This window comes from Pantherophis guttatus, chromosome 2 (assembly GCF_059756535.1).
Source record: "Pantherophis guttatus breed Tessera chromosome 2, ASM5975653v1, whole genome shotgun sequence".
NCBI lineage: Eukaryota > Metazoa > Chordata > Lepidosauria > Squamata > Colubridae > Pantherophis > Pantherophis guttatus.
The window spans coordinates 198,661,591-198,687,826 of NC_142064.1; the positions used below are offsets into that span (position 1 = coordinate 198,661,591).

At 38.9% G+C, this 26,236-nt stretch overlaps 1 protein-coding gene across 1 annotated transcript in view; it reads right to left on the reverse strand.

Moving 5' to 3' along the window:
- Positions 1 to 26,236, reverse strand: part of FAT2 (FAT atypical cadherin 2) — a 90,408-nt gene that overhangs the window by 31,727 nt on the left and 32,445 nt on the right. The window contains exons 4-10 of the mRNA XM_034402080.3: positions 21,804 to 21,865; positions 20,073 to 20,384; positions 18,113 to 18,323; positions 11,767 to 11,906; positions 7,597 to 7,872; positions 7,137 to 7,347; positions 1,612 to 5,667 (exon numbers count right to left, since the gene is read on the reverse strand). Of these exons, the coding sequence (XP_034257971.2) occupies positions 1,612 to 5,667; positions 7,137 to 7,347; positions 7,597 to 7,872; positions 11,767 to 11,906; positions 18,113 to 18,323; positions 20,073 to 20,384; positions 21,804 to 21,865 (5,268 nt within the window). The remainder of the gene's footprint in view (positions 1 to 1,611; positions 5,668 to 7,136; positions 7,348 to 7,596; positions 7,873 to 11,766; positions 11,907 to 18,112; positions 18,324 to 20,072; positions 20,385 to 21,803; positions 21,866 to 26,236) is intronic.

Here is a 26,236-nt window from a genome sequence, read left to right on the forward strand (position 1 = left end):
GTATGTGGGGTCGGTCCTCTCGCCCCTTCTGTTCAACATTTATGTGAAGCCACTGGGTGAGATCATCCGTGGTTTCGGGGTGAAGTACCATCAGTACGCTGATGACACTCAGCTGTACATCTCCACCCCGGACCACCCCAATGATGCCCTTGAAGTGATGTCCCGGTGCCTGGAGGCCATGCGGATCTGGATGGGGAGAAACAGACTCAGGCTCAACCCATCCAAGACCGAGTGGCTGTGGTTTCTGGCATCCCAATATAGTCAGTTGGTGCCATCACTGACTATTGGGGGCGAGTCATTGGCCCCCACGGAGAGGGCTCGCAACTTGGGCGTCCTCCTGGATTCACGGCTGTCTTTAGAAGAGCATTTGACGGCTGTGGCCAGGAGGACTTTCTATCAGGTTCGCCTGATCCGCCAGTTGCGTCCCTTTCTGGATTGGGACTCCTTACACACGGTCACTCCTGCCCTTGTCACTTCCCGCCTGGACTACTGTAATGCTCTCTACATGGGGCTCCCCTTGAGGAGCACCCGGAGGCTCAACTGGTCCAGAATGCGGCCGCGCGGGTGGTTTTGGGAGCGACGTGGCGTTCCCATGTAACACCTCTCCTGCGCGAGCTGCACTGGCTCCCGGTGATCTTCCTGGTGCGCTTCAAGGTCTTGGTTACCACCTTTAGAGCGCTCAGTGGCTTAGGACCTAGGACTTACGAGACCGCCTTCTGCCACCAGTAGCCTCTCACCGGTCAGTATGCTCCCATAGAGAGGGGCTCCTCAGGGTGCCGTCAGTCAAACACTGTTGACTGGCGGCCCCCAGGGGAAGAGCCTTCTCTGTGGGGGCACCTGCCATTTGGAACGAGCTCCCCCCGGAGATACGGAGGATCCCGGATTTATGTACTTTCCACCGTGCCCTCAAGACCATTTTATTTCAACAGGCTGGCCTGGCCTAACTTCCTTTTAATTGTTAATTTTAAATTTGTTTTAAAACAATAGGGGTGTTTTAATCTGTACGGGCCAAATTATTTAATGTGCTTTTACGTTGTTTTTAAATTTTGTATTATGTGTGTTTTATTTTTTGGCTGTTCACCGCCCTGAGTCCTTCGGGAGTAGGTATATAAATCCAAAATAAAGTAAAGTAAAAAAAAAAAAGATGGATAATTAACTTTTGATCGTTGATCAGAAATTTAATTCAGGACTGGAATTAAAACTGCAGGGTCAAAATAATGTAGCTGCATTTGACTAACAGCAATGATGTTTTAGAATCAGATAAATATCACATAGTTAAATCACAATGCATTTTAGATCAGAATTTTTCTTGTAACAATTATTGAGCCTGGTATAGAAGATCTCTATGTAATAAGACCCAATAGAAAGTACTCTTTCTAGGAATATTGACATGTAGCTATTTCTCTACACAATTAGTCTCAAAATATCTCCCTATAAGACGTATGATGCATCAAATGGCCCTTGTTAATAATGAAAATCATCTTACGTTTGCAATTGCAGAGATATCAGCAAGATTAATTTATAGAAAAGGGTGCTTTTCAAAGTTAAGTAAATTTATCCAAAGCACCCTCTCCCCTTTTTACCAAATCTTAAAAAAATATAGATACTTACCAGTGATGTAACACACGACCTGTCTATTTTCTTCTGAAATATCTCTGTCAATACTATTAAGAATGGTAATCATCTGCCCAGGCTCAGCATTCTCAACAACAGATCCTTTGTAAATTTTTTTGGAGAACTCTGGAGCATTATCATTTTCATCAGTGACAGTGACTTCTACTAGAGTTTGAGAAGAAAGTTGGATCTTCTTTCCATGATCTGAAGCCACAACAAAAAATTTGTAGCTTTTCTGAACTTCACAGTCTAGTTCTTTAAGGGTCATAATCCAGCCATTTTCACTATCAATGGTGAAGAATTCTCTGATGTAGCTTAATTCTGATCCCAGGCTATAGGTCACTTGCCCATCACTTCCAGTATCCTGGTCATTAGCAGTTATCTGAATCACAGGAGTCCCTGCTGGCATGTTCTCCATAACGAAAGCTCTGTAAGGATCTGCTTCAAAAATAGGTTTGTTATCATTGACATCTTTTATGTGGATGTTTATGGATACTAAAGAGACCAACTTGGTATTCTTATATGAAGAATGAGCCAAGACATCTACTTGGTACCATTTCATCTTTTCATAGTCCATTGCCTTCTGAACAGTCAAGGCCCCTGTTTGCTTATCCAAAGTGAATATCTCTTCCTCATTACTTTCAGCAGAGGTTCCTTCTACCAGACTGTAGATGATGGGTTCTTTTCCTATAGCTCGAACTAATCCTATTTCTGAACCTTCTGGGAGATCTTCAGATGCTGAGAAGGTATATAGTGGCTCAGAAAACCTTGGCAAAGACACTTCCCTTGGAACAACTTGAAGCTTCACTGGGACAACTGAATGCCAGTGGGGAGGCTTGGCATCTTCAGCTTTGACTCTAAATTTCACTGTTCTGTTTTCTAATCCCTTGAGACTCTCCTTGACTATGACAACACCTGTGACAGTGTTAATCTCAATCACATCTTCTGCAATGACTTCCTCCACTGTATCAACAGAGTAGGTGACATCAGCATTTACTCCTTCATCGGCGTCATAAGCTAAAACTTGAATGACTGAAGATCCCTTTCTCATATTGGACTGGATAGACAAGAGGTATTCAGAAGCTTTGAACTGAGGTGGATTGTCATTTTCATCTGTAAGTATTATTTTGACAGTGCAAAATGCCACCTTTCCTCCCCCATCCTTGGCCATGATTTTAATATCAACAACTCTTTCTGTAGAATTTTCTCTGTCCAGTTTCTGCAATGTTTCAATGCGCCCCTTGTCGTCTATTAGAAACTTCTCCTGACCAAGCTTGTTTATGATTATATAATTTATGGTGCCATAAGCACCATCATCTGGGTCAATAGCTGACAGCTCAATCACTTTAGTTCCTACTTTTGCATTTTCAGCTAATACGGCTTCATAAACATCTTGCTGAAATGCCGGGCTATATTTGTTTACGTTAGTTGTGTTGATGTATACTGGCACAGTGGTCTTAAAAACTCCATCTGAAGCAGAAACCCTTAGACTGTAAAAAGATTCCAGATTTTTTTTGCAGTGGTTTAGCGTAGAAATGATACCAGAAGTGCTGTCAATTGTGAAATGCCTTTTCTCATTTCCCGAAAGTATCATATATTCCAGTCTAGGAGTATCTCTGCTGTCAGGATCAAAAGCCTGTACCTTTACGACAACCTGATCACAGCTGACCATTTTACTCACATTAGCCTGATACTGAAGTTGACTGAATTTCGGTGGGTTGTCATTGATATCCAGCATGTTGACTATCACAAGAACATCACTGCTGAGTGGAGGCAGCCCATGGTCTGTGGCTCTCACTTTAATATGAAATTCGCGATTCATTTCATAATCTAGACCCCGAGTTGTTGATATTTCACCAGTGCTGCCATCAATGCTAAAGAACTTTGAGGCATCTGAGCGATCCTCTAAAATCTGATGTGTAACGAGTTTGTTCAACCCTGAATCTTGGTCACTAACCAAGAGCTGAATTACAGGGGTCTGAGCTGGCACATCTTCTGAGACAGACACAGTATAAACAGTCTGTGAAAATAAAGGAAAATTATCGTTAACATCCTCAACGTGAACTTCCACAATTGCTTCTGAGTAGGAACCCGCTGCTGTTTCTGTAGCTCTGACAGTAAATGTATGTTTTGTATCAGATTCATAATCCAGTTGGCTTGTGGTCATAAGCATGCCAGTCTTGAAATCAATATGGAACAGTCTGAGAATGTCTTTTTCCACAATGTTATATATCAAGCGTAAGCCTTCAGGACTTCGTGCCTGGAGGTGGAGAATGTTTGTGTACGGTGGACTGTTTTCAGGCACCTTTGCAGCATAGAAGAGACTTTGGAACAGAGGGCTTGATTTGTTCTTCACCATTATGGTAATCTCTTCCTCAGCATACAGCGGAGGCTCACCGGCGTCTTGGGCAATAACAGTCAGTGTGTATTTATTTAAAGTCTGCAAATCAAGTGGTTGTTTGAGTGAGATGTCTCCTGAATAGGGGTCAATCCAGAAATGTTGGTAGTCTTCTCCAAAGGAATAAAAAATGACTCTGTTATTTCCCAGGTCCTGATCTGTTGCAGAAACTTTAAAGATAATATCACCTGGCTCAGTGCTAGCTTGTATTGCTATATAATAAGGTAGGTTTTCAAACTGGGGTGGATTATCATTAATATCATCCACTATTATTCTTACAATTGCTTGAGATACCCCCGGTGGATTTCTAATATCTTTTACTTCCACTGCTATTTCATACACATCTTGAATTTCACGATCAAACTTCACGTTCTTGGTCTGTAGCACTCCTGAAGATGGGATCATTCTGAACCATTCTGTGCCATTCAAGATAGAGTAAAAAAGGGGTTCATTCAGTTGATTCCCAATAACACCAATAACAATAATCATTTGAACTTCTGTGGAATTTTCCTTTACTGTAGCTAAATATAAATCTTGATCAAATTTTAAAATGCTGTCCTGTGGCTCAGTAAAATGTAGTTTGACCAATGTACTGACCACGTATAAACCATCTCCAGCTCTAATTGTAAGTTCATGATAGTTTCCTACATTAGTATGATTAAGCACAGAGATAACACCGGTTGTTTTGTAGATGAAGAAAGTATTTGTAGGATTCCCTTCGGCTATATTGTAGATTACTTGAGAGTCTGCATCTTCTGCATTAACTTTTAAAAGTTCCATACCATCATGAATAGGAAGTATCACAGAAAGGTCATAAAAACTTTTGCTGAATACTGGAGGACAGTCGTTTATATTTCTGATATAAATGGTGACCTGAACAGGTTTGGAGGCAAATAAAATGGGGTTGCCACTATCATGTACATGGACACCAAAGTGAAAAACTGTATTACGTTCATAATCTATATCAGCACATGTAGTAAGAGTGCCCATATTTGGGTCTATTTTGAAAAAAGTCATGGCTTCAGTCTCCAAAATTTCATAAATCAACAAAGCATTAGAATCTTGGTCAGCATCTGTTGCATTTATCACTAGCGGTACATTGTTTTCATCCATAACTATGCTACCAAATGGAACATTCTCATCGATCCAACCAATAAAAGAAGGCTTATCAAAGATAGGAAGGTTGTCATTTTGGTCCATGAGATAAACAAACACTGGAACATCCATAAATGATCCTGCCATGTTGGTGCCTCGAATTTTCAGCTGGTAAGATGAAGTCTGTTCAAAATCTAAGCTCTTCTGGGTAGAGATAAGTCCAGATTGATAATTGATAGAAAAGAAGCTGTCTTTATCTCCAGCTTTTATTTCGTAAGTAACAAATGAAGAGCTTATAGCTGAAACAAGGATTACTGGAGAGCCAATGATTGCAGATTCACTGATCTCTACAATATATTCTTCTTCTGTAAACTGTGGGGGAGTAGCATCAGAAGGTTTAATATAAATGTTCACAGTCGTTGAATCTTTCAGCTGGGGAAATCCTTGATCTTCTGCTTTTACTGTGAGAGTAAATCTTTCTTGCTTGGATTGATCTAACTTCTGAGAAACTGTAATAATTCCAGATAACTTGTTGATGATGAAAAAGTCTCCGCTATTCCCTGAAAACAAACAAACAAATCTTAAATGAAAAAGCATAATTGAATTCTACGTTTATTGTTTTCCATCACACTAGTTTGTTATACTTAAATGTACCTCTTTTTTAAGTCCCTGGGAAGAAGTAGATTTTTTAAAAAAGTAGATTAAAAAGTCTTGCGTTGCCTTGGTTTTTGTTGTTGTTGTTGTTGTTGTCAATTTGGTCTTTTTAAAACTAAAGACATGGAAAACAGGTATATTACATTTTTCCTGTATGAATGTACCCATTTCCTCTGAAAGCAAAAACAACAATGCAAGCTGAATATTCTGGCTCTAGCACTTTGATGATGTCATTGTGCCACACTCCCTAAACTCTCTCTTAAATAAATTAAAGTGTACCAGCTGATGACTTTGGAGACACTGATGCTATCAGAGTCGATTGTCTTTAAGCAGGTCTGTTCACTTTCTTACCCTGTTCTCAAAACTGTCTAGCAAACAATTCTGGAAGGCAGAAAAAAATGGCGTTGCCCTCTGTCAATGCTTACCTGCTTCAGTCACTCTGAAAGTAAGCTCCTCACATATTTCCCTGCTTTAATTCAAATGTAGTTTTCCTCCTTTGCCCTGACTGTTCCTTTTTGATTGAGCAAAACACTTTGATTTTTCTGCAGCTGAAGATCAGCTATTCACTGGATACTTTGCAAAGGAAAGATCATCTCTTCAAACTGAGCCAATCCTTAGCATTAACTCTAATAGCTGTTCGACTTCTCTTTTTATCCCGTTGCTACAGTAAAACGTTTATTTTGTATTCCAAACATCACTGATTTGAATCTGGATTTTTTTGTTTAAATTCTGATTTTCTTTCTGAACTTCTCCCTTTTCTATTTATATTATCTATCTATTTCCTATAGTGCAGTTCTGCCATTTCATTGACTTTCCAGTCATCTGAACTCAATTTTCACCCTCAGCTTTCAGGTAGCTCAAGTAATTTATGGTCTATTTGGGGCCTGAAGTCTTCTACTCTGAACTTTGTCATATAAGTTCAACTTATGTATAACTTTAATTTCTCTCTGTCTCTTACACACACACACAGAGCATTTATGTCCAGGAAAACTTGTCCACCGAAAGGAAAGTGACTGGTGTTTGGTTTCCAGATACAGAAAGGTGAGAGGGGCATAGAACCAGGGGAAATGATACCAAAGAGACTTAGTCTGTACATGATTTGATGCTTTGAGTCAAGAAGCATCAGCCCAAGATAAAAAGCCCCCAAATATTAACAGCAAATGTGCCCTTTGGTTCACAAGACGAGTGTTAGGGATTAGAAGAAGGGAAGCAACAGAAAGTATTCATGGACCAGTTGGCTCTAATTTTTTTATTCTACTTAATGTTGAATATATATTAGATTCAGAACAATATGCTTAGCTGACATATATTATTGATGTAGTTAAACACATACATAAAAAAAATCTTCATAGGGCAGTGCATATAGGTGCCTTACCTGCTTCAAAGCAATAGTGGACTTCAGCATTAACTCCTTGATCTGGATCCAGGGCACGGACTTGGACAACTTCTGTGCCGATTGGAGCCACATCCAGAATTTCTGCTTTATAATGGAGGCTGGTGAACTGTGGAGGGTGGCTGTTACAGCCCTCAATATGAATGACAATTCGGGCAAAGTCTCGCTTGATAGGGACATCCTGGTCTCGTACCTGAACAGCCAATGAATCAACCACAGATACTTTGTTTAAACAACATTACATCACAAATAAGATTCAAGTTTGCAGTATAATTCTGAATGCATTCCTTTTTATTTTATCCACTTTCTTTTAAGAAAAAATCATTAAATGCAACAAACACACTTTAGAAACTCTGCTGCAATCTGCCCACAGTCCATAAGGTAAGACAAAAGAGGACAGAAATTAAATAAATAAATCATTTATTTTCTGCTCCTCACGTACCATCACTGTCAAAGTATGCAATGGCATGGATTGAGCATCAAGGTCTGATACTGTCACGAGCGTGCCACGGGTTGGGTCTATTTGAAAGAGTTTCAGGCTTCTAGGATCTAAGCTGCTATGGAGGGTGTAGATCAACCCTTTCCCATGATCCTGGTCGGTTGCACTGACGCCCAGGAATACTGTCCCAGGGGGCGTGTCTTCTGGAATGCGAGCCTCATAGTGGTACTCCAAAAACCGTGGTGGATGCTGGTTAATGTCAATCACATGGATGTAAGCCTATGAGAAGTGGACAAAAAGCAAGCAGTAGAGAAGGTCAGTTACAGGGCTATGCAAGCGTCTCCTTTCTATGATGGTACAAGTGAAGTGCTGCTTAAGAAAGCAACCTTTCTGTTACTTCTTTACTCCTTTTATCATTCTGATACTTTTACTACAAATTGAATGATTCAACAAGGTGAATAGTCATCATTCCAGAATGAAGGATCTTGCTGTGGCCAAGTGTGGCCATCTCTCATAGGCCAAATACTGTATAACTCTTTTAAAATTCTTTTAAGATGGCTTTGGATACACAATTTGTGTGCATGGTCTGTTCCATGAGTTAAATTAATTCCTAAAACATGTGTTTCAGTGGTGGGTTGCCCCCGGTTGAGATCGGTTTTCAAGAACTGGTAGTAAAACCGGCCGCCCCCTCCCCCCCCGGATATCGTCATCAGCGATCTGCGCATGCGCAGAAGCGATCCCATTGTGAACCGGTAGTAAAGGTAAGTAGAACCCACCCCTGTTGTGTTTCTATTGTTCACTTTAGAGCCTTCAAATGTCTTCTTTGGTATCCATTACCTTGAACAAACTGCTTCAAAGGTGTATTTTAGGGAAGCGCTATGCAAACAAATGCCCAATGTTGACACTTCCACCTTTTCAGATGTTTACCCTGCTCTTTCTTATTCTCACAGTTTTCATGCTTATTTATCTACAAATTCATGTAAACTTATTTGCTGCTGTGATTTTTGTTGATGAATTAATGCAAAGCAGTTCCAGATTGTTAGAAGAAGAGGGGAGAGTTTACACAATATATCTTGTGGTAAGTCATCTTTATGGTTCGAGAATCTGCATGAGAAATTGCTAACAATATTATATCTCGGTCAAACATTACCATTGCAGCTAAACCTAACTTTTGTGAGCCGCCCTGAGTCCTACGGAGATAGAGCAGCATATAAATCAAATCAAATCAAATCAAATCAAATCAAATCAAATCAAATCAAATAAATAAATAAATAACTTCTACTGTACTTGTAAGCAGCTGGTTGCATAAGAAGGTAATAAAATGAGCCTAGAGCAAGATTCAAATTCTGGTGGTCTGGCAGATATCCCAAGATGCCAAATGCTAGTACTTGGTTTGATTTGATGGCACAATATATATTGTAATGATATCAGGACTTCATCCCAAAATGAAATCATCTAGTTTATTACAGCTAGTTAAATGAAATGGAAACTTAGCCAAACTAGACTGAGATGGTAATAGTAAAGTAGAAAGAGGAAGAATGAAATGATGCCAGAAAGCAGCAGCTGGTGAAGAAACAATATGAATATAGAGCAGTGACTGATTTGGCTGCCTCAATATACTTACCCTGAAGCAAGTATCAAATTAAAGAATACTTATTTGTTTTATGAAATGTATGGAGTTGCCCAACTCAACTAGCATTAGGCATTCATGATAAAAACAACTGGTAATGCCTCCGCTCCCCGCTCCTTATGTATCATAAGATGACTACACCCGAGTAAAAATAATGGAAACTAAAAAGAATAAGGCCTAATTATATAAGAAACAACCAATGGAAATATAATTTCATCCCAGGGTGGAAGGGAAAAGCCGGGTCTTCAAGATTTGCTTGAAAGGCAACAAGCTTGGGGCAGTGTGAATTTAGAGGATATTATTCTAGAGGCATTTCAAAGAAACCACATTTCCTGGGACCCATCTTGGAAAAGCATGTCCTTTCTTCAGTAAAACCCAAGCCCATGGGTTTTGCAATTGCAGGTTCACTTCCTATCCAATAATAAATGTTAAAGTAAGCAGAGAAAGAAGTTCCTGGGATTGGAATTATTATGTTAGCCAAGATATCGAAAGATGACTCTTGGTAGCAGAATAAAGTTCTAAGACATTCAAAATGACGGTGAGCTAAGGCACTCTCAGTATTGATTACCCTACATTATATATACATTATATACATTTATATTTTTTTCTACATTATATATTATTTTATTTTTATTTTTTATTGTCATATTTATATGCCGCCCTTCTCCCGAAGGACTCGGGGCGGCTCACAGGATAAAACAACCCAACAATAAATAGAATTAAACTGTTAAAATCTGAATTTAAAAAAACCCCAAATCCCCAAATTAAAATGCACGGCAGATCAGGGGATTTGCTGAAAGAGCCATGTCTTTAGGTCGGCGCGGAAGGTGCGGGGGTCGGGGGCTGTCTGGAGCCCAGTGGGTAAACCATTCCAGAGAGTCGGTGCGACCACAGAGAACGCCCTCATCCTGGGGGCTGCCAGCCGACACTGTCTGGCCGCTGGGACCCGGAGGAGGGCAGTCCTATGTGAGCGCACTGGGCGGTGGGAGGCCGGTAGGAGGTAGTCCTGCAAGTACCCCGGGCCCATGCCATGAAGGGCTTTATAGGTGAGCACCAGCACCTTGAAGCGGATCCGGAGGACCACCAGCAACCAGTGCAGCTCGCACAACAATGGTGTTATATGGGAGTAACGGGAAGCACCCGTAACTACCCGCACAGCCGCATTCTGGACCAGTTGGAGCCTCCGGGTGCACCCCAAGGGCAGCCCCATTGCAGTAATCCAACCGAGAAATAATGAGAGCATGAGTGACCGTACGGAGGGCATTATATTCATAGTCCTTAATAAAATAATGATCAGACTAGATTATTGCTTAAAGGAACTAATAATCAGACTAGATCTTTGCTTAAAAGAGCTCCTCTATACAAGTAAACTTCTATATATTTCAGTCCTCAGCTGCCATGAAATATGACAATAGTCAGAGATGGAACCCATGTCTATAATTCCAGCTACATAAGACTCTATTGAAGCAGCTTATTGGAACATACATTGGTCATATATGAGGAAAGAAGTAAAATAAGAAACCAGCTCTATACTTCACCTTCCTCACAGTCAATGGATCTTGGCAGAGTCTGAAATTAGAAGTGGATTTGTAGTAGATTTGCAATCCTTTTGGATATCCAATCATCAATTATTGAAGCAGAAATTTAGGAAAGTATCTCTTGAGTAAGGATATCCTTCTGTTGTTTATTTGGCTCACTAAATGACCAATAGTAGTTTGGACCCTTCTTCCCCAAATGAGATCACATTATAGACAATATTTTGTTTACTGATTCTAATCCGGGGGTGAAATGCTCCCGGTTCAGACTGGATCGCCTGATCGGGTAGCAATGGAGGCGGGTGGTTCAGATTTTAGCAAAAATCCCCCCCCCCAATGCACAGCTGAGCCGCACAATCATCAGAGGCTTTTTTTTTACTTTTAAAAACATTTTTTCTACAATTTCGGCCGGAAAAAATGCTTTTAAAAGTAAAAAAAAAAAGCCTCTGATGATCGTGTGGCTCGTCAAAGGCATTTAAAAGTAAAAAACCCTGATCAGGGAACTCAGCTTGGATCGTCAGAGCATTTAAAATAAAACAAGGGTTTTTTTCTTTTAAATGCTCTGACGATCCCAGCTGAGTTCCCTGATCAGCAGAGGCTAAAAAGCCTCTGCCGATCAGGGAACTCAGTTTGGATCCTCAGAGCCTTTTGAAAACATTTTTTACAACCTCTTAGTCGAAGAGGTTGTAGAAAAAATGGTTTTAAAAGTAAAAATAAAAATTGGCCACGCCCACCCAGTCACATTACCCCCCCAAGCCAGGCCCACAGAACTGGTAGTAACAAATTTTAGATTTCACTCCTGTTCTAATCCACCAGAGCAGGAGAACTGGGTGAATTGATAATTTTAGAGAATGTTTAACCCAAAACTTGAGGCAATAATTCAACTGACATTTGAATATCTAGTACTTTTCTAAAACAGATGTTACAGTGAACACTATATACAGACCATTATGAAAACATTGTTCATATTACCGAACTGGACTTTGAATTAGACTTTGTGGCACTGACCTGTGTCTTAATGATGCTTGATCCATCTGTGACCTCTATGGTGAGATTGTAGTTTGATCTTTCCTTTGCATCTAGAGTTCTTGCAATAACAATGCTGCCAGTGCTCTTCTCAATGTCAAAATTCATAGCATCATCACCACCTTAGAAGAGAGGGAGGACTTTAGAAATAAAGAATTATGATGGAGGCTAGATGTCTGAACATCCTTCTCTCCTGGGGAGGACCAGAGGAAAATAATCCCTGCTCTTGGCAGCATTTCTAACAAGCTCACTCATGGAGTTTGATTAGAAACATTTAGAGGGAGGAAGCAGAATGGCATTAAAGTTGGGTGGGGAATCTCTGTGAAAGTTTCTATTGTCACCACTGATCTTTATTTACTTTATATACAGTATTGACTTAAGAAGGTAATGTCTACTTGTAATGCAGTGTTACTTAAGGTAAAGGGAGGAGATTGACATCAACAAGTGAAAGACAGGAGAGCAAGGAATATTGGGGCAAATTGGCAGAGAGAGGATATATTCTGGCTCCACTTCAAGGTGCAATGCTTAAACCAGTTCCGCTCTCTTGCTTATGCCCTGTTGAGGCTTGCCCTGTTTCCTGGAGGACTTTTTCAGTCCATCCTGCTCACTTCCTTTTTTTGTAATTCTTTAATGGATGATACTAGGCTCTGTGTGTGTGTGTTTGTGTGGACATTTAGGGGTGTGTGTGCAGAGAATCTGTCCAATGATGGGTTCTTGGTGCTCTCTGAGCTTGGTTGTTTCTTGCAGACGTTTCATTATTCAAACTAGGCAACTTCTGACTTATTTCTGAATACCCCAGGCATTGGCAGCACTTGATTTTCCCATTCTTAATCAAACTGAGACAAGAACCCAAATTCTATGCATCCAAGAGCATAGTTGCAGCAGTAAAATAAAGCTGAAGGACAACCTGAAGAATTACTATCAGCTGCCCTAGGGGTGAAATCTGACAGGTTCTGGAGAACTGGTAGCAGAAATTTTGAGTAGTTTGGAGAACTGGTAGCGGAAATTTTGAGTAGTTCAGAGAACCGGCAAATACCACCTCTGCCTGGTTCCAGAGTGGGGTGGGAATGGAGATTTTGCAATATCCTTCCCCCAGGAGTGCGGAGGGAATGGGATTTTGCAGTATCTTTCCCCTGCCATGCCCCCCAAGCCAGAACCCACAGAACCGGTAGTAAAAAAAATTGAATTTCACCACTGAGCTGCCCTGTTGATGGATTCCTGAAGAGAGAGAGAGGGAAGAAGACACTCCTGCTAAATGCCCCCCACAACAGAAATAGGATGGTATAAGCAGTCTTTCTTGATCATGAACATGGCCTTACCTTAAAAAAAAAAGGAGGGGGGAGTGCATAGCCTCTAAATTAAATATACATATATACTTCAAATGGAATGTGCTAAGTACCGTATAGAAAATAACAGTGGGCATGGGGAGAGAAAACAGTCATAATCAATGATTATCTATTTGAGTCACAAATGCATGTCTCATATAATTCAAACCACCATGGAAGCATAACGCATAGGGGAGAGAAGTAATTGTTTTGAATGCTGGGAAAACAAATATGCCCCCTGTGCAAAATCTTTTTGCTTTTTCAGTAATGATTTAAGGTGGAAAAAGGAAAAAACTCAAGAAAGTGAACATCAAGCAAAATGTTCATTATAGGAAGAAATAATGTGGAGGGGGGGAGACTAAAGGATGTTGCATTGTGAGATTTGTGAGAATGAAGTTGTGCAGCTGACCTATCTGAGCAGACAGGTAAGAACATTAACTTGTACAAATGCTTAAGAAGGCTAGTGAAAGGGAAGAAAGGGTAAAGGGAGGCACAACATTTGGAAATTATGGTCAATGTGTTGAATTAGCTTTGCGGTCCCCTATATAGCAATAATAAGAAAGTTCTGTATTTCCTGTAAAAACCATACAATATTGAACAGATTATATTCTGAAACTTTTTGTTCCCTCCCATGTGATCCTGACAGAATGGAGAAGAAAAAACAAAGGGTTGCTCTGCCAATTTCTGAAATAAAGATTATTTATTTCCCTGCCCTTGTATTTACATTTAAATTTATATTGCACACTACATGTGGCATGCAACACTCTCTTTCAGAGACACAAAGGCACACTTAGAAAAAAAACTTTGTTGTATGTACACCTGTTTACAGGTTATAATTATTTTATTCTGTTTTGCAGAACTACGTCGCATATCACCTTTTTATACAGAAATACTCATGCAATGAAAGGCTTGTCTAGGGTCAAAAGGTCAAGAGGCAGGAGAAAATAATTATTCAAAAAGTAGCGGGATAGTTGAAAATCAACCTAGCATCCTGACATCAGAGGGTGAATGGGACGGCATGCATCCAGATGCTACTATGATATAGGCTAATTTTTTAAAATAAAATATACTATACTAATGTGCTATAAAATATACTATACTGATACACTACGTAATATTTCTACAATAAAATGTGCTTACTCTAAGAAATAGTCCCTCAAAAGACCATTAAGTTCATTTTATCCTGTAAAAGAATATTGATTCTTCAGTTCATACACAGCATGCAGGTAATGGTTACATTCCCTTCTGTATTCCCAATTTCAGGCTTTGAGAAACTATCACAAAGATAAAATTAATTTGTAACAGGCATGCTCTCTTTCCCTCTTTGCTGCTTTGAAAAATTTGTAATATATAAAAATTTGTAATATATAAATATTAAATATACTCTAAAAGTGGTGTGTTTTAGATTCAGATTGTGCTGAGTTTTCGAGCTGACTGAAAAGGGATTAAATTTAAAGAAGTGGGTCTACTGACATCATACGTTTATCTGGATTGTGGAGGGGGGGTAGCGGAATAAGCAAATGCAGGTGGTCCTTGACTTATGACCACAACTTAGCCCAAAATTTATGTTGTTAAGTGAGATTTGCACCATTTTACAACATTTCTTGACACAGTTGTTAACCGAATCACTGCAACTGATAAGTTAGTAACCTGATTGTTAAGTGAATCTGGCTTCCCCATTGACTTTGCTTGTCAGGAGGTTACATAACAGAATCACGTGACTCTGAGGATGCTGCCATGGTCATAAGTATGAATCAGTTACCAAGCATCTGAATTTTGATCACATGGGGATGCTGCCAAAGTTGTAACTGTGAAAAATGGTCATAAGTCACTTTTTTCAGTGCTGTTGAAACTTTGAATGATCACTAACTAAAGTGTTGTTAGTCAAGGGCTACCTGTAATGCAAACTACAATATTGAGTCGTAGTGCAGTGGTTAGAATGTACTACTGCAGGCTATTTCTGCTGACTGCCGGCAACCAGCAGTTCGAATCTCCCCAGCTCAAGGCTGACTCAGCCTTCCATCTTTCTGAGATCGGTAAAATGAGGACCCAGATTGTTGGGAACAATTTGCTGACTCTATAAACCGCTTAGAGAAGGCTGTAAAGCACTATGAAGCGGCATATAAGTCTAAGTGCTATTGCTTTTGTGTCAATTAACCATTAGATTCTGCTACAAACAAACCAATTCTCCCCAATCAACTAAATTTCCTTTTTGCCGCACAATTTACTTATGTAAAGGTTCACTGCTCCTTCTGACCTCTATGGTGAAGGCAAAAGCTCAGAGAAAGTTTACAAAAATGATTCCTTTAGAGATGTTGGCTTTCATACCCCTCTGTAGCCACACACATTAAATTGGATGAATAAAAAAGGCAGATGTGGATGGGTAAGTACTGTTCATCTCATTGAGGATGATACTGACGGGCACCAAAATAAAATACAGGTAGTCCTCAACATACAACCATTCATTTAGTAATCATCTGAAATCACAACATTACTGAAAGAAGTGACTTATGACCATTGCAGCATCTTCACAGTCACAAGGTCAAAATTTGGGCGGTTGGCAACCGGCATGTATTTATGATGATTGCAGTGTCCCGGGGTCATTTGCAACTTTCCCAGCTGGCTTTTGACTTTGACAAGCAAAGTCAGTGGGGTAAATTGGATTGGCTTAACGACTGCATGATTTACTTAACAATTGCAACAATTCCCTTAAAGGTTGTAATATCAGGTGCAACTCACTTAACAACTGCCTTCTCTCAGCAATGGAAATTTGGAAATTCTGGTTCCAAATTCCAATTTTCAAAGAAAATATAGCCTAGCCCTCGTTATCCTTTCGTTCTCCAGAAGTATCAGAAATGCACCTTCCACAAAGGCCAAGTCATGCTGGCTTAGAGGTCTAGAAGTTGGAGTCTCAATCTTCCTGGAAGGTCCTAACTGAGGAAAACTGATCTAGTCCCATTCTGGGAATAAGAGCAAATTCACTCTGCTAAAACTGTCTCTTTGAGACAAATCCTTTAGTAAAAGTACGCAGCTTAAAGCAAACACATACTGTAAACTGAATGAATACTACAGAACATTGTAATGTAAAGCTGGGGTTTGTGGAAGACCAATGATAGGACTTTCTATATGTTATAGAGCAGCGGCCTCCAACCTTTTGAGTGCCAGGGACCAGGTTCCATGGAGGACAGTTTTTCCATGGACCGGGGTGGTGATGGTTTCAAGTACTCCCTGGATTGCACATGCACGCAGATGGGGCTTCACTCACTTGCGTGGATCGGTTGACAGACCGCAAACTGGTGCCAATCTGTGGACTGGGAGTTGGGGACCTCGCCATAGAGAACGCTTTATACTATATACTAAGTATACATATACTTTAAAATTCCTATTTCTATTCCATGAAACAATTTGATTATAAAGTTTCTTACATTCATTTTATGTTGGGAGGAGAGGTCATCCCATGAATGTTGACTTAGTTTTTACCAGGTACATAGAATTGTTTCCTTGACTGTATTTAATTCTACAATTTGTATTTTATTTCCAGATTCTAAAACAAAAACAAAATACAAACCAGTCTAATTTATTTAGTATGGAACTACTTGAAACTGTGTTTTTAAAAGTTCAGCCTCAGTCTAGAAATCTTCTTACAAAACTACTTATTTATTCTTATCTCAAAAGTGAAGTTACTTCATTTTTAGTAAATGAAGTTAAGTAATTCACTTTACTATTGTTATCAATTCCATGGCTCAAGTTGGGCAGTGATTAGCGATAAAACCATCCAGTTATTGTAGCTTCTTAGACAAAAATTTGAACCCTGGTTTTCCCATTCTACTGCGTATGTTATATGCTATTTTATATCCCTGGAAGATCCAATGATCGTACTTGCTGAAAATAGACATTCTGATGAAGGAAAATTATAGGATAAGTCCTTAAGTATCCACTTCACAATTAAAGGCCAAGAAAACACCATATTCCCCTTAAGTGTGGCCCATGGCTACCAAAATATTGCCCATCCCTATACTATACAAATGAATTTTCCACTTTGATTCAGTATTTCCTGCATTACCTCATGGCATTTACTGAAATCAGATACAGCCCAGCTTCTAATTTTCATCCACAATAGTAAAATAATCCTTCCACAATGGGAACATTGTTGGTCAATTACAGCCTTTTCCAACCTGGCTCCTTCTAATTGTGTTGAGACTGCCTACTGCCTAAGGATTTTGGGTGGCTGCTGCCTCAACATGCTGGACTAATAATCATAGATGGCTATCACATAGATTTTGGGTAAAACTCAGGTCATTATTAGAGTACTGAGTTCTTAATTTTTTAAAATCATTAATCACTACCTAGTGACAAAGAGATCTCAGCTGATAACAAAATTATGCACCAAAAGACGTAAAGCAAACAATTTCCACTGATTGATACATTTCTATAAGAAATCAGTTTGCTGTAAGAAGATGTTTGTTTCTGTCCGTTTACAGAAAAAGTAAAGAGCATTTCAGACTAGTTGGCCAAAAGAACGGAGAAGGGGAACAAGAAGCATGGGAACAACCAAGTGTTTTGAGACTTCAACTCAATAAAGTCTTCCAAATATGTTTTTCTCTCCTCCTCCCTTGCCCCTTGGGCAGATTTATTTTTATTGTTGTGGGAAATAGGCATGGTTATTACATATTCCATGTAAGCCACCATATGTGTTTTGACCTGTTTGAAAACACTAGAATTTTTATTAAGATTGGAACATTGCCAAGCAATGGCATCTGCAAGCTGTGATAGGTACCATAATACAAAAGGTACACCACACTGTTCATGGAACTCTTATCAGCTTGAATGCTGCTTCATATCAGTGCTGAAGCTTTGTTTATAATACTCTTGCCACCTACAATATGGACAACCTTTGATAGCTTGGGCCCCTATGGATATGAAATACCAGGACAATATGAATAACATTTATTTTCAGTTCAGAAACATTGTGAAGCTCCTTTCTCAACTGCACATGTTCTTACCTGTGATATCAAACCAGATCTGGCTGAGCCCAGCATCAACACTGATCACTCCCACCATGTGGTTCACGGGATCTGTTTCCATGACTGCAAAGTTGAAATGAAGTTCATCAAAAGCTAATGGCTCTGAGGAGGGGAAGGGCTTTGGGATCCAGTCAATGTGAAGCCTCACACTGGAGGAAAGCTGTGGGGTGCCACCATCAGTAGCCTTGACCTGCCAAGAGAGAAAAACACTAGTTCATATAGATCTAGGGATCCGAAAGATAATATGTTCATATTGATGAGCTTCTGCCATGCTTGTGACATATACCTGCCTAAATTAAACTTCTATACTTTTAGGATGGGAACATACAAAACCAAGTTAGACAAACGTAACATCTCAGGATTAATATATTTATTGATGTCTACTGCTTATACAACCCTATACATGCAGGATGAACTGTATTTTTATGTTCTTTTAACTAATTAATCAAGGCACACAGATTTATTTGCATCCACCAATTACTGGATTTGAATTCCAGTAATGGAATTCAAATCCCGTTGCTACCAGTTCGCTCATGGGTGCGCGCATGCTTGCGATGCTTCTGCGCATGCGCAGAGACATCCGGGCAGAGCGTCCCGCTGCTGCTGCTACTGGTTCACCTGATCCGGGGTGAACCGGTAGCAACCCACCAGTGATCCACCACCATGTCAAGGATTGAATTATGATGGTTATTGGTAGGACGAATGTATCTAATTTGGTCAAAAAAATCCTCCTTAATTTTTTTTTTAAAAAATTGATTTATATGCCGCCCTTCTCCGGAGACTCAGGGTGGCTTACAATGCGCTAAGCAATTAAAAAAAAATTGAACCATGATATGAATGCTCAGCTTAAACCAATTTATTGCTTAACACAAAGAAACATAAGAACCCTTCTATCCTTGATAAAAGGTTCCTCTACACAGGTGCCTCCAGGATGATTATAATAAGTACATCTTACATTTCATTGGCCTCTCTTTTTATTATTGTGCTCCATCAAGTCTTGCTTGTGCTACTACAGGTAATCCCATCTTAACAACTGCCCTATTTAGCAAGTGTTTATAGTTATAAAAAACTAACTTTAAGTGCTAAAAAAAAGTAACTTTATTTACAACATCCCCATAGTCACGTTTGAGATTTGGGCACTTTGCAACTGGTGGGTGTTTATGCATTCAAGCAGTCAATGGAGAAGCCAGCACTAAAATCTCAGGCCATAATCACACAATGTCTTAACAACTGTGGTGGGAGTCAGGTTGTAAGCCCATCATGATGACACTATGTCTCACTTAATGACCATATATAGTTGCTGACCCAAATTGTAGTTGTTAAAACAAAGACTACCTGTCTCTCAGTTTGCACTCAGCTTGATAAATGAACTAAACTCTAACTTAATTCTACTTATACTGTATTATTATGTTTAGGATGAGTTCCATGTCAGGCTGTTTTCGTTTGCAATAGTCAATAAAAAGATTCTATTGTGAATACAATATCTAGTTCAAAAATTCAACTTTAATTAACTGAACAGATGGCATATTCTGAAAAAACGTTTAATTAGTATTTTACTATGTAGTAAAAAACAATACATGCTACTAATAAAAAACCTTTTCCCACTCTTCAATGTGGCCTTGCTTTGCCTAACTACTCCATGCATCATCAATGCCATTTTAATTCCCTTTTCCAATATTCCTTTAAACTGGGTTGGAGAAGCATGTTATATTTATAAGGGAGTTAAAAAATTATCTTTATTGAATTGTTTCAAAATGGGCTAGGGTCAAATCGTTATTAAAAGAGGTTTTTTTAAAAATATTACCAGAGTCCAGTTTAACTTCAACCACAAGAGGAAAAAAGTCATAAATCACAAGGAACAGTACTATTTCATATAATTCCCATATTCAGAAAGACGACCACCTGTCTTTAGTCTCCTTGTGCTTCTAATGATACTCACTGTAAGTATGTTGTATTCTTGGGCAGAAAAAGCCTTTTGGGAGAATACTATGCCTGTCACTGGATGAATGCTGAACAGTCCCTCGCTGTTTTCTTCTAAGCTGTAAGTGATTTGGCAATTCAGTCCCTCATCGCGATCTGCAGCGATCACCCTGTAGACTGGCATAGGAGTTTCAGAGGCTGCTTTTTCTGGCAGCTGAACCATAAACAACTTTTGGGAGAAGCTGGGAGGATTGTCATTCACATCGAGGACTTGGATTACCACTCTACTGCTAGATTGCAAAACCGGATCCCCATTGTCTGAAACTGAAACCTGCAAGAAAAAGCCAGTAGGGAGTCCCATCAGAACACAACGGAAAGCAAGAACCTGTTTGTAATAGAGGCATGCCAGAAACTCGTTTTCAAATATGATTCATCTAAAGATGACTGAAATCAGTCTTCAACAGTTTGTTGCATGCTGGACTACACTGACTGGATTGATAGATGAGTCATAGACTCAGATATGGAAGGCAATCAGTCAAGAACAAGTGCCTTAAAAGTCTAAAACTTTTTTGTTGGAAAAGGCAAGTATTATTGTTGCAAAGAAGAAAGATTACCAGTAGAAAAAGAAATACAATTGCTGTGTTTGTGTGTTTAATACAGCCCACATTTGCAACCCAAAGCTGGAAAAGTTTACTAAGTCATCGGCCTGTATCATGGAACCCACAAGCACCAATGTACCCAAAGAAAACTTGTTTGATGGCCCACATAATCTTTATTTCCAAGAATGCTTTTGCACTCTGGACATACAACTAACGCTCTCACAAAATAGAAATGATAGAAGGTTGAAGCCCTCTATTTTGTTTAAAAAAGTCATTTATCTTAATTCCATAATAAATGGCTTAAAAAAAACCCAAACAGTTGCATGCATCACATAAGCTATTTTGTGAGAGTGCCCGTAATACAGTATGTTTTCAAACATCCAACTACGCCCACTAGCTCAAAAGATTGTAGGCTTCTTCATTAAGCTATGGCTGCTGGATTGTTTAAGCAAAGGAGAAGAAAACAGGAATTCACATTAATAAGTTTGATGTATGTAGCAGGAAGAAATTTAGTAAAAATCCACAAAAGTAAACCTACTGGAGTCTGCATTTGTAAACTGAAATAAAAGTTGGTCTAAATCAGCCCTTTCTTAGTTAGGACATGACATAAACAACTATCTTAATCTAAAATGTATTTTTACTCACTTCATAGGTTTCATTTAATAACCATGTGATCATTAAATTAAGTAAGTCAATATTTTTTATACCATGTTTTCTCAAGTGGCAGGAAATTAATGACCATGTTCTATTCTTCATGGCTTAGGGAAGACATCCTTAAAATGGTGCCCTCCAGATGGGGTGATTTAAATATGATATTTTCCAGCATTAATGTTCTAGATAAAAGCAACATGTGGGAACAGACATCCAGAACATCTGGATGCATCAGCTTGGCTTTGGCACAAGATTTCTGCTTTAGTCTTCAGTTAGGAAGTCAAGTCATGAGATATTTCTTAAGCTGGCACTGGGTACAGAAACACAAAAATGCAGAACAAGCAATTATCTTCCTAAGCAATTTGGAAATGATGGAATGAGTCTTCCTCCTTCTCCTCTATCTATGCTCTGACTTGTAAGGAAATGTCTTTGAGGATTTTTTTTTTAAAAAAAACTACTTACAAGTAAATAAAACTAATTGCAACTTCATCATTACTCACCTCTAAAATATGTTCAGCCTTGTGTTCACGATCTAGCTGCTGAGAAGTGGTGTAAATCAAACCTATTAGGAGAAAAAAGAGCATTGTGAGATCCAGGTACTGTAGACCATGTGATCCTCACCTGTGGTACTAATGCCAGCCAATCCTCAAAATGAGGCTACCCTGCAGCAAGTCAATGCTATAAGCAAAAGAACTTTATAGTTAAAAAATACTTCCTGCTGCCTAAGCATGGAAGCTTTCCGCCTGTCCTAATTAATTAAAGTGATTTAATTCACCCCCTTCCCAAATATTCCACAGCAATCTCATTGTATTATAATGTCCAGATTGTTAAACCTCCATCATCAGACAAATCATTTAAATGTCAAAGTAAATAGACTGGGTTGTGTAGGAGAAGATACTTTAGGATTGTATATCGAAACCCATAAATATTGGCCCCTCTGCGATGTTCTCTCTCTCTAAAATTTATATGCTGCCCATTTCACTAACACACACTGTCACATGACTCATATTAATGAGCTGTAGGTCCCTGAAATTTTCAACTTTTTTTTTAATCCAATCAATCAGGAATTGGATTGGGGGTATAGTTCATGCAAAGGTCTACTGAAACTTTTTTTTTTAATTGAAAATGTTTTTGAAAGTTGAAAGCTTTGTTTTTGAACACAATCTATGTCTCCAAAGCTGAGAATTTGGAACACTTGTTATGGCTTATTCTTATATTTCAGAGGGATTATATCAGTCAGCTAAATGCAAAGAGGTCACATACCTGTTAAATAAATGGGAAACATGCTTGGCAATAGATCTCTCTCTATATATTAACTACATCACTTGTTTATTGAATTGTCCCATTATTTGTCATTTGCAACATGCAACAATGAACAATGTTTCCCTAAAAGATGACACTATTACCCACATTGCCCACTTTCATAAAAAGAATTTATAAAAAGAATGCCAACAACAGTACAATAAATGCCCACATGCATTCAAAGATAATTCCAAACACTTTTTTTATTGGAAAAATAAGTTTTTTTATGCTGCATTTGGAAGACCAAAACATAGATTTAATCAGGGGTGAAATCCAGCAGGTTCTGACAGGTTCTGGAGAACCGGTAGCGGAAATTTTGAGCAGTTCGGAGAACTGGTAGCGGAAATTTTGAGTAGTTTGGAGAACTGGCAAATACCACCTTTGTCTGGCCCCAGAGTGGAGTGGAAATGGAGATTTTGCAATATCCTTCCCCCAGGAGTGGGGAATGGGGATTTTGCAGTATCCTTCTCCTGGAGTGGAGTGGGAATGGAGATTTTGCAGTATCCTTCCCCTGCCACGCCCAGCCACGCCCACAGAACCGGTAGTAAAAAAAATTGGATTTAACCACTGGATTTAATTTTTTTTCTCCTCATATGTATAGTTTGCAGTTTATCTTATCTTCTCAGGCAAAAGGAGGGCTGGAAAATGTCATAACGGTTGTTCAGTTTTTGCAACTGAAATTACAGTAAATGGAAAAACCCACCACTGTAATGCTTTGAATAACTTTTGACCTGGGATAAAGCAGTAAATATTAGCAAGATTCAAAGATATTTGAAGAAAAATTCTGAGTCTTATTGGTTACTGATCAGCACGAAAGATAGAAGCCTACTGACCATTTACCTCTTTTCCCCTATGAGATTCAGTACTGTGAGATTCAAATAAAGGAAAACTTCTGGTTATAGTCCATATGAGGAAAAAATAACAAAATCAGAAAAGAACAAGCAAAAAATGATCCGAGGAATCCCTCCTGTTATAACAATATTGATCCCTTTCTATAAACAATTTCTCTGTTTTCATTACCGTATATGAGGAAGTGTCTTTAAAAGTGATTGTGCAAATTATTACCTTGTTATCAAGCATCACAAGTGCAATAGAAATTCTTGCAAATTATCAAGGAATTGCTAATTGAAGAGGAATTTGCAAAGAACTTTACACCCATCTCTCTTCTCTCCCCATCAAGAAAACAGAATTCACTGTATGTATGGAAGCCTAACAGCCTAGCATAACCCTATTGTTGGCGAGTATTTGGCACTGCCAAAGCAGGATCATTGCCAAGAGTCTGCATTGCTGTAAAAATGGCCATATGATTTGGTGAAAGACATCAGGTATGTAGACCTGCTATTGACAGAACATTCCATGGGAAAAAGCACATATAATACTGCTCCAGGGATTGTGCTAGAAATATCTGGAACAGGGCTGCAGTCTGCAGGCATCACTTGTTCATTACTTTCTCCCTGTTAGGGATTATGTGTATTCACTTTGGCTCCCATTATAAACTACTTTAAGACGAAAGATAGCAATGTGTTAGGACAAGCTGCATTTAATGGACTTGTGTGTTCTATATGATGTGTTGTTGTTTTTTTCATCCTACATCTTTGCATGAACAGAAGATCCCAAGGGCAACAACGAAACTATAAAGAAATGTTTATATATATATATTAGCTCTAAAGATCTTTGCTAAACATGGTTCTAAATAGTGTGCCATGACTCAGTGGAGGAAAGACTCAACAGAGGATGATCTGATGATCTAAGTACAGTATATAGTGTGAAAATACAGAGGTAGGACTTCAACATGAAAACAAAAAACTCCCTGTCAAGTATTCTATGTTTTTCCCAATGCATGTATGTAAACTGACAGCAGAATTAAACTTGCTATGCATATGAGACCAAAGAAACATATCTAATGTGCGACTGTCAAGTCACCCAATTTTGGTAGTAGTTGCTTAAAGCAGTCAATAATGTTTTATTTATTATCTAAATTCTTTTATCATTACCATGGTAATTCTCTATTGTTTTCCCTTTATTTCTAAGGTTTACTCTAAGCTGCAGAGAGATAAATTCATTAGCAATAAATAACAATGGGATTGATTCCTTGACAGCATTAAATGCCAGCAGCTTCTCAAAATAGTGTGCTCTATTTATTTATTTATTAGGAATAGTCTGCCATCATACTTGTCCAGATTATGACACCCAGAACTACCAGTCAGCACAACTAAAGGATCCAGAAACAAAAGTTACAACTGTAGTTTATCTACTACAATTGAAAAGTTCCTTCAGTAATGTAGATCGAAATTGGGGAAGTGTGTTATATGAATGGTCTTGACACATGTAATTATATACAGGAGAATTTTCACGTGTGTCTCAGAAAATATTTTGCAGAACTCTGGAATGGCATGGCTCTTCAACAGGTCATGGAGAAAAGCATGAATGTGAAAAAGAAAATTTACTGCATGTTTGATTTATAAAGGCACTTCTCTGAAAAATATGGAATTGCTGGCACAATTATGGGAATGGAGATAAAGAGTTTAGAATTTATTTATAAAATTTATTTGCCACCCATCTCGTATCCAAAGGGTCTGAGTAGAAAATAAGCAGAAAAATTATGAAGCGGTAAACACTGGATGTACTATTATGACAGGTAAGTCACATTATCAGTAGTTCTAGCTATGACAACAATTGGAATCAGGATTGCCATTGCTAAGTGAAGTAATGTGTTTGTAAAGTTTGATGTCATTGGTTGCTGTCATGAACCAGTCAAGACACATGGATCATTTTAGTTGGCAAAGGTGGGAGTCCCAGGAGAACAGGGTGCCATGATGGTGGGGTGGAGAAGAGCTTGGGAGAATCAGGGGAGGGCTGGGATAGGTCACAGAAGGTCTCAGGAGGGTCTGAGAGGGTTAGGACAGGGGTTAGGTGTATTGGATGGTTGCAGCTATAACAATCAAGTATATTTTGTTATACTAAAAAACAAACACTTGTTTTATAGTGTGTTTTATTCAAACATGCATACTTTTCTTGGCAAATACCTCCTAGATGACTTTAAAAACAAACAAACACCCAAACAGTTTTAGTTTTAGCACTGGCTAGTAAAAAACTGTTTAAAACAACCTAGAGTTCATAGGAGAAAATCAACACATGGAAGAATACTTTGGGGGAGAGTTTTAAAAGCCTCCTTTTTAATTTGCCTCAATATTTATTGTGTACTAGTAGGGAGGAGGCAATCTGGTTTGGCTGCCTTGTGACTCCAGAATGCCTCAGACACACACATATCCACCACTGATTTCCTTACAAGGTCAGTTAAACAGCCCATAATGAGATCTTAGAGCAATTGAGGTTAATTGTTAATTACACTAATTCCAAAATAGAGCTGCGGTGTTTCTGTTCCTGCCAAGGCATGCAAAAATGAAATGTATTTGTGTGGATTCCAGTAGCAAATCTTAGAAGAGGCATGAAAAAAAGGCCTTTTAGACTAATAAAGCTAACTGGAATGAATACAATAATTTGTTACTACAGTTTCTTGTCAAAAGGAAGGAAGTGCAGATATCAAGTTATCTATCTGCTAGACAGACAGATAGAAACTGGAGATGCAAATTGCTAAAGAGAGGAGAGCCTATTTCCCCCCTAAAGGGAA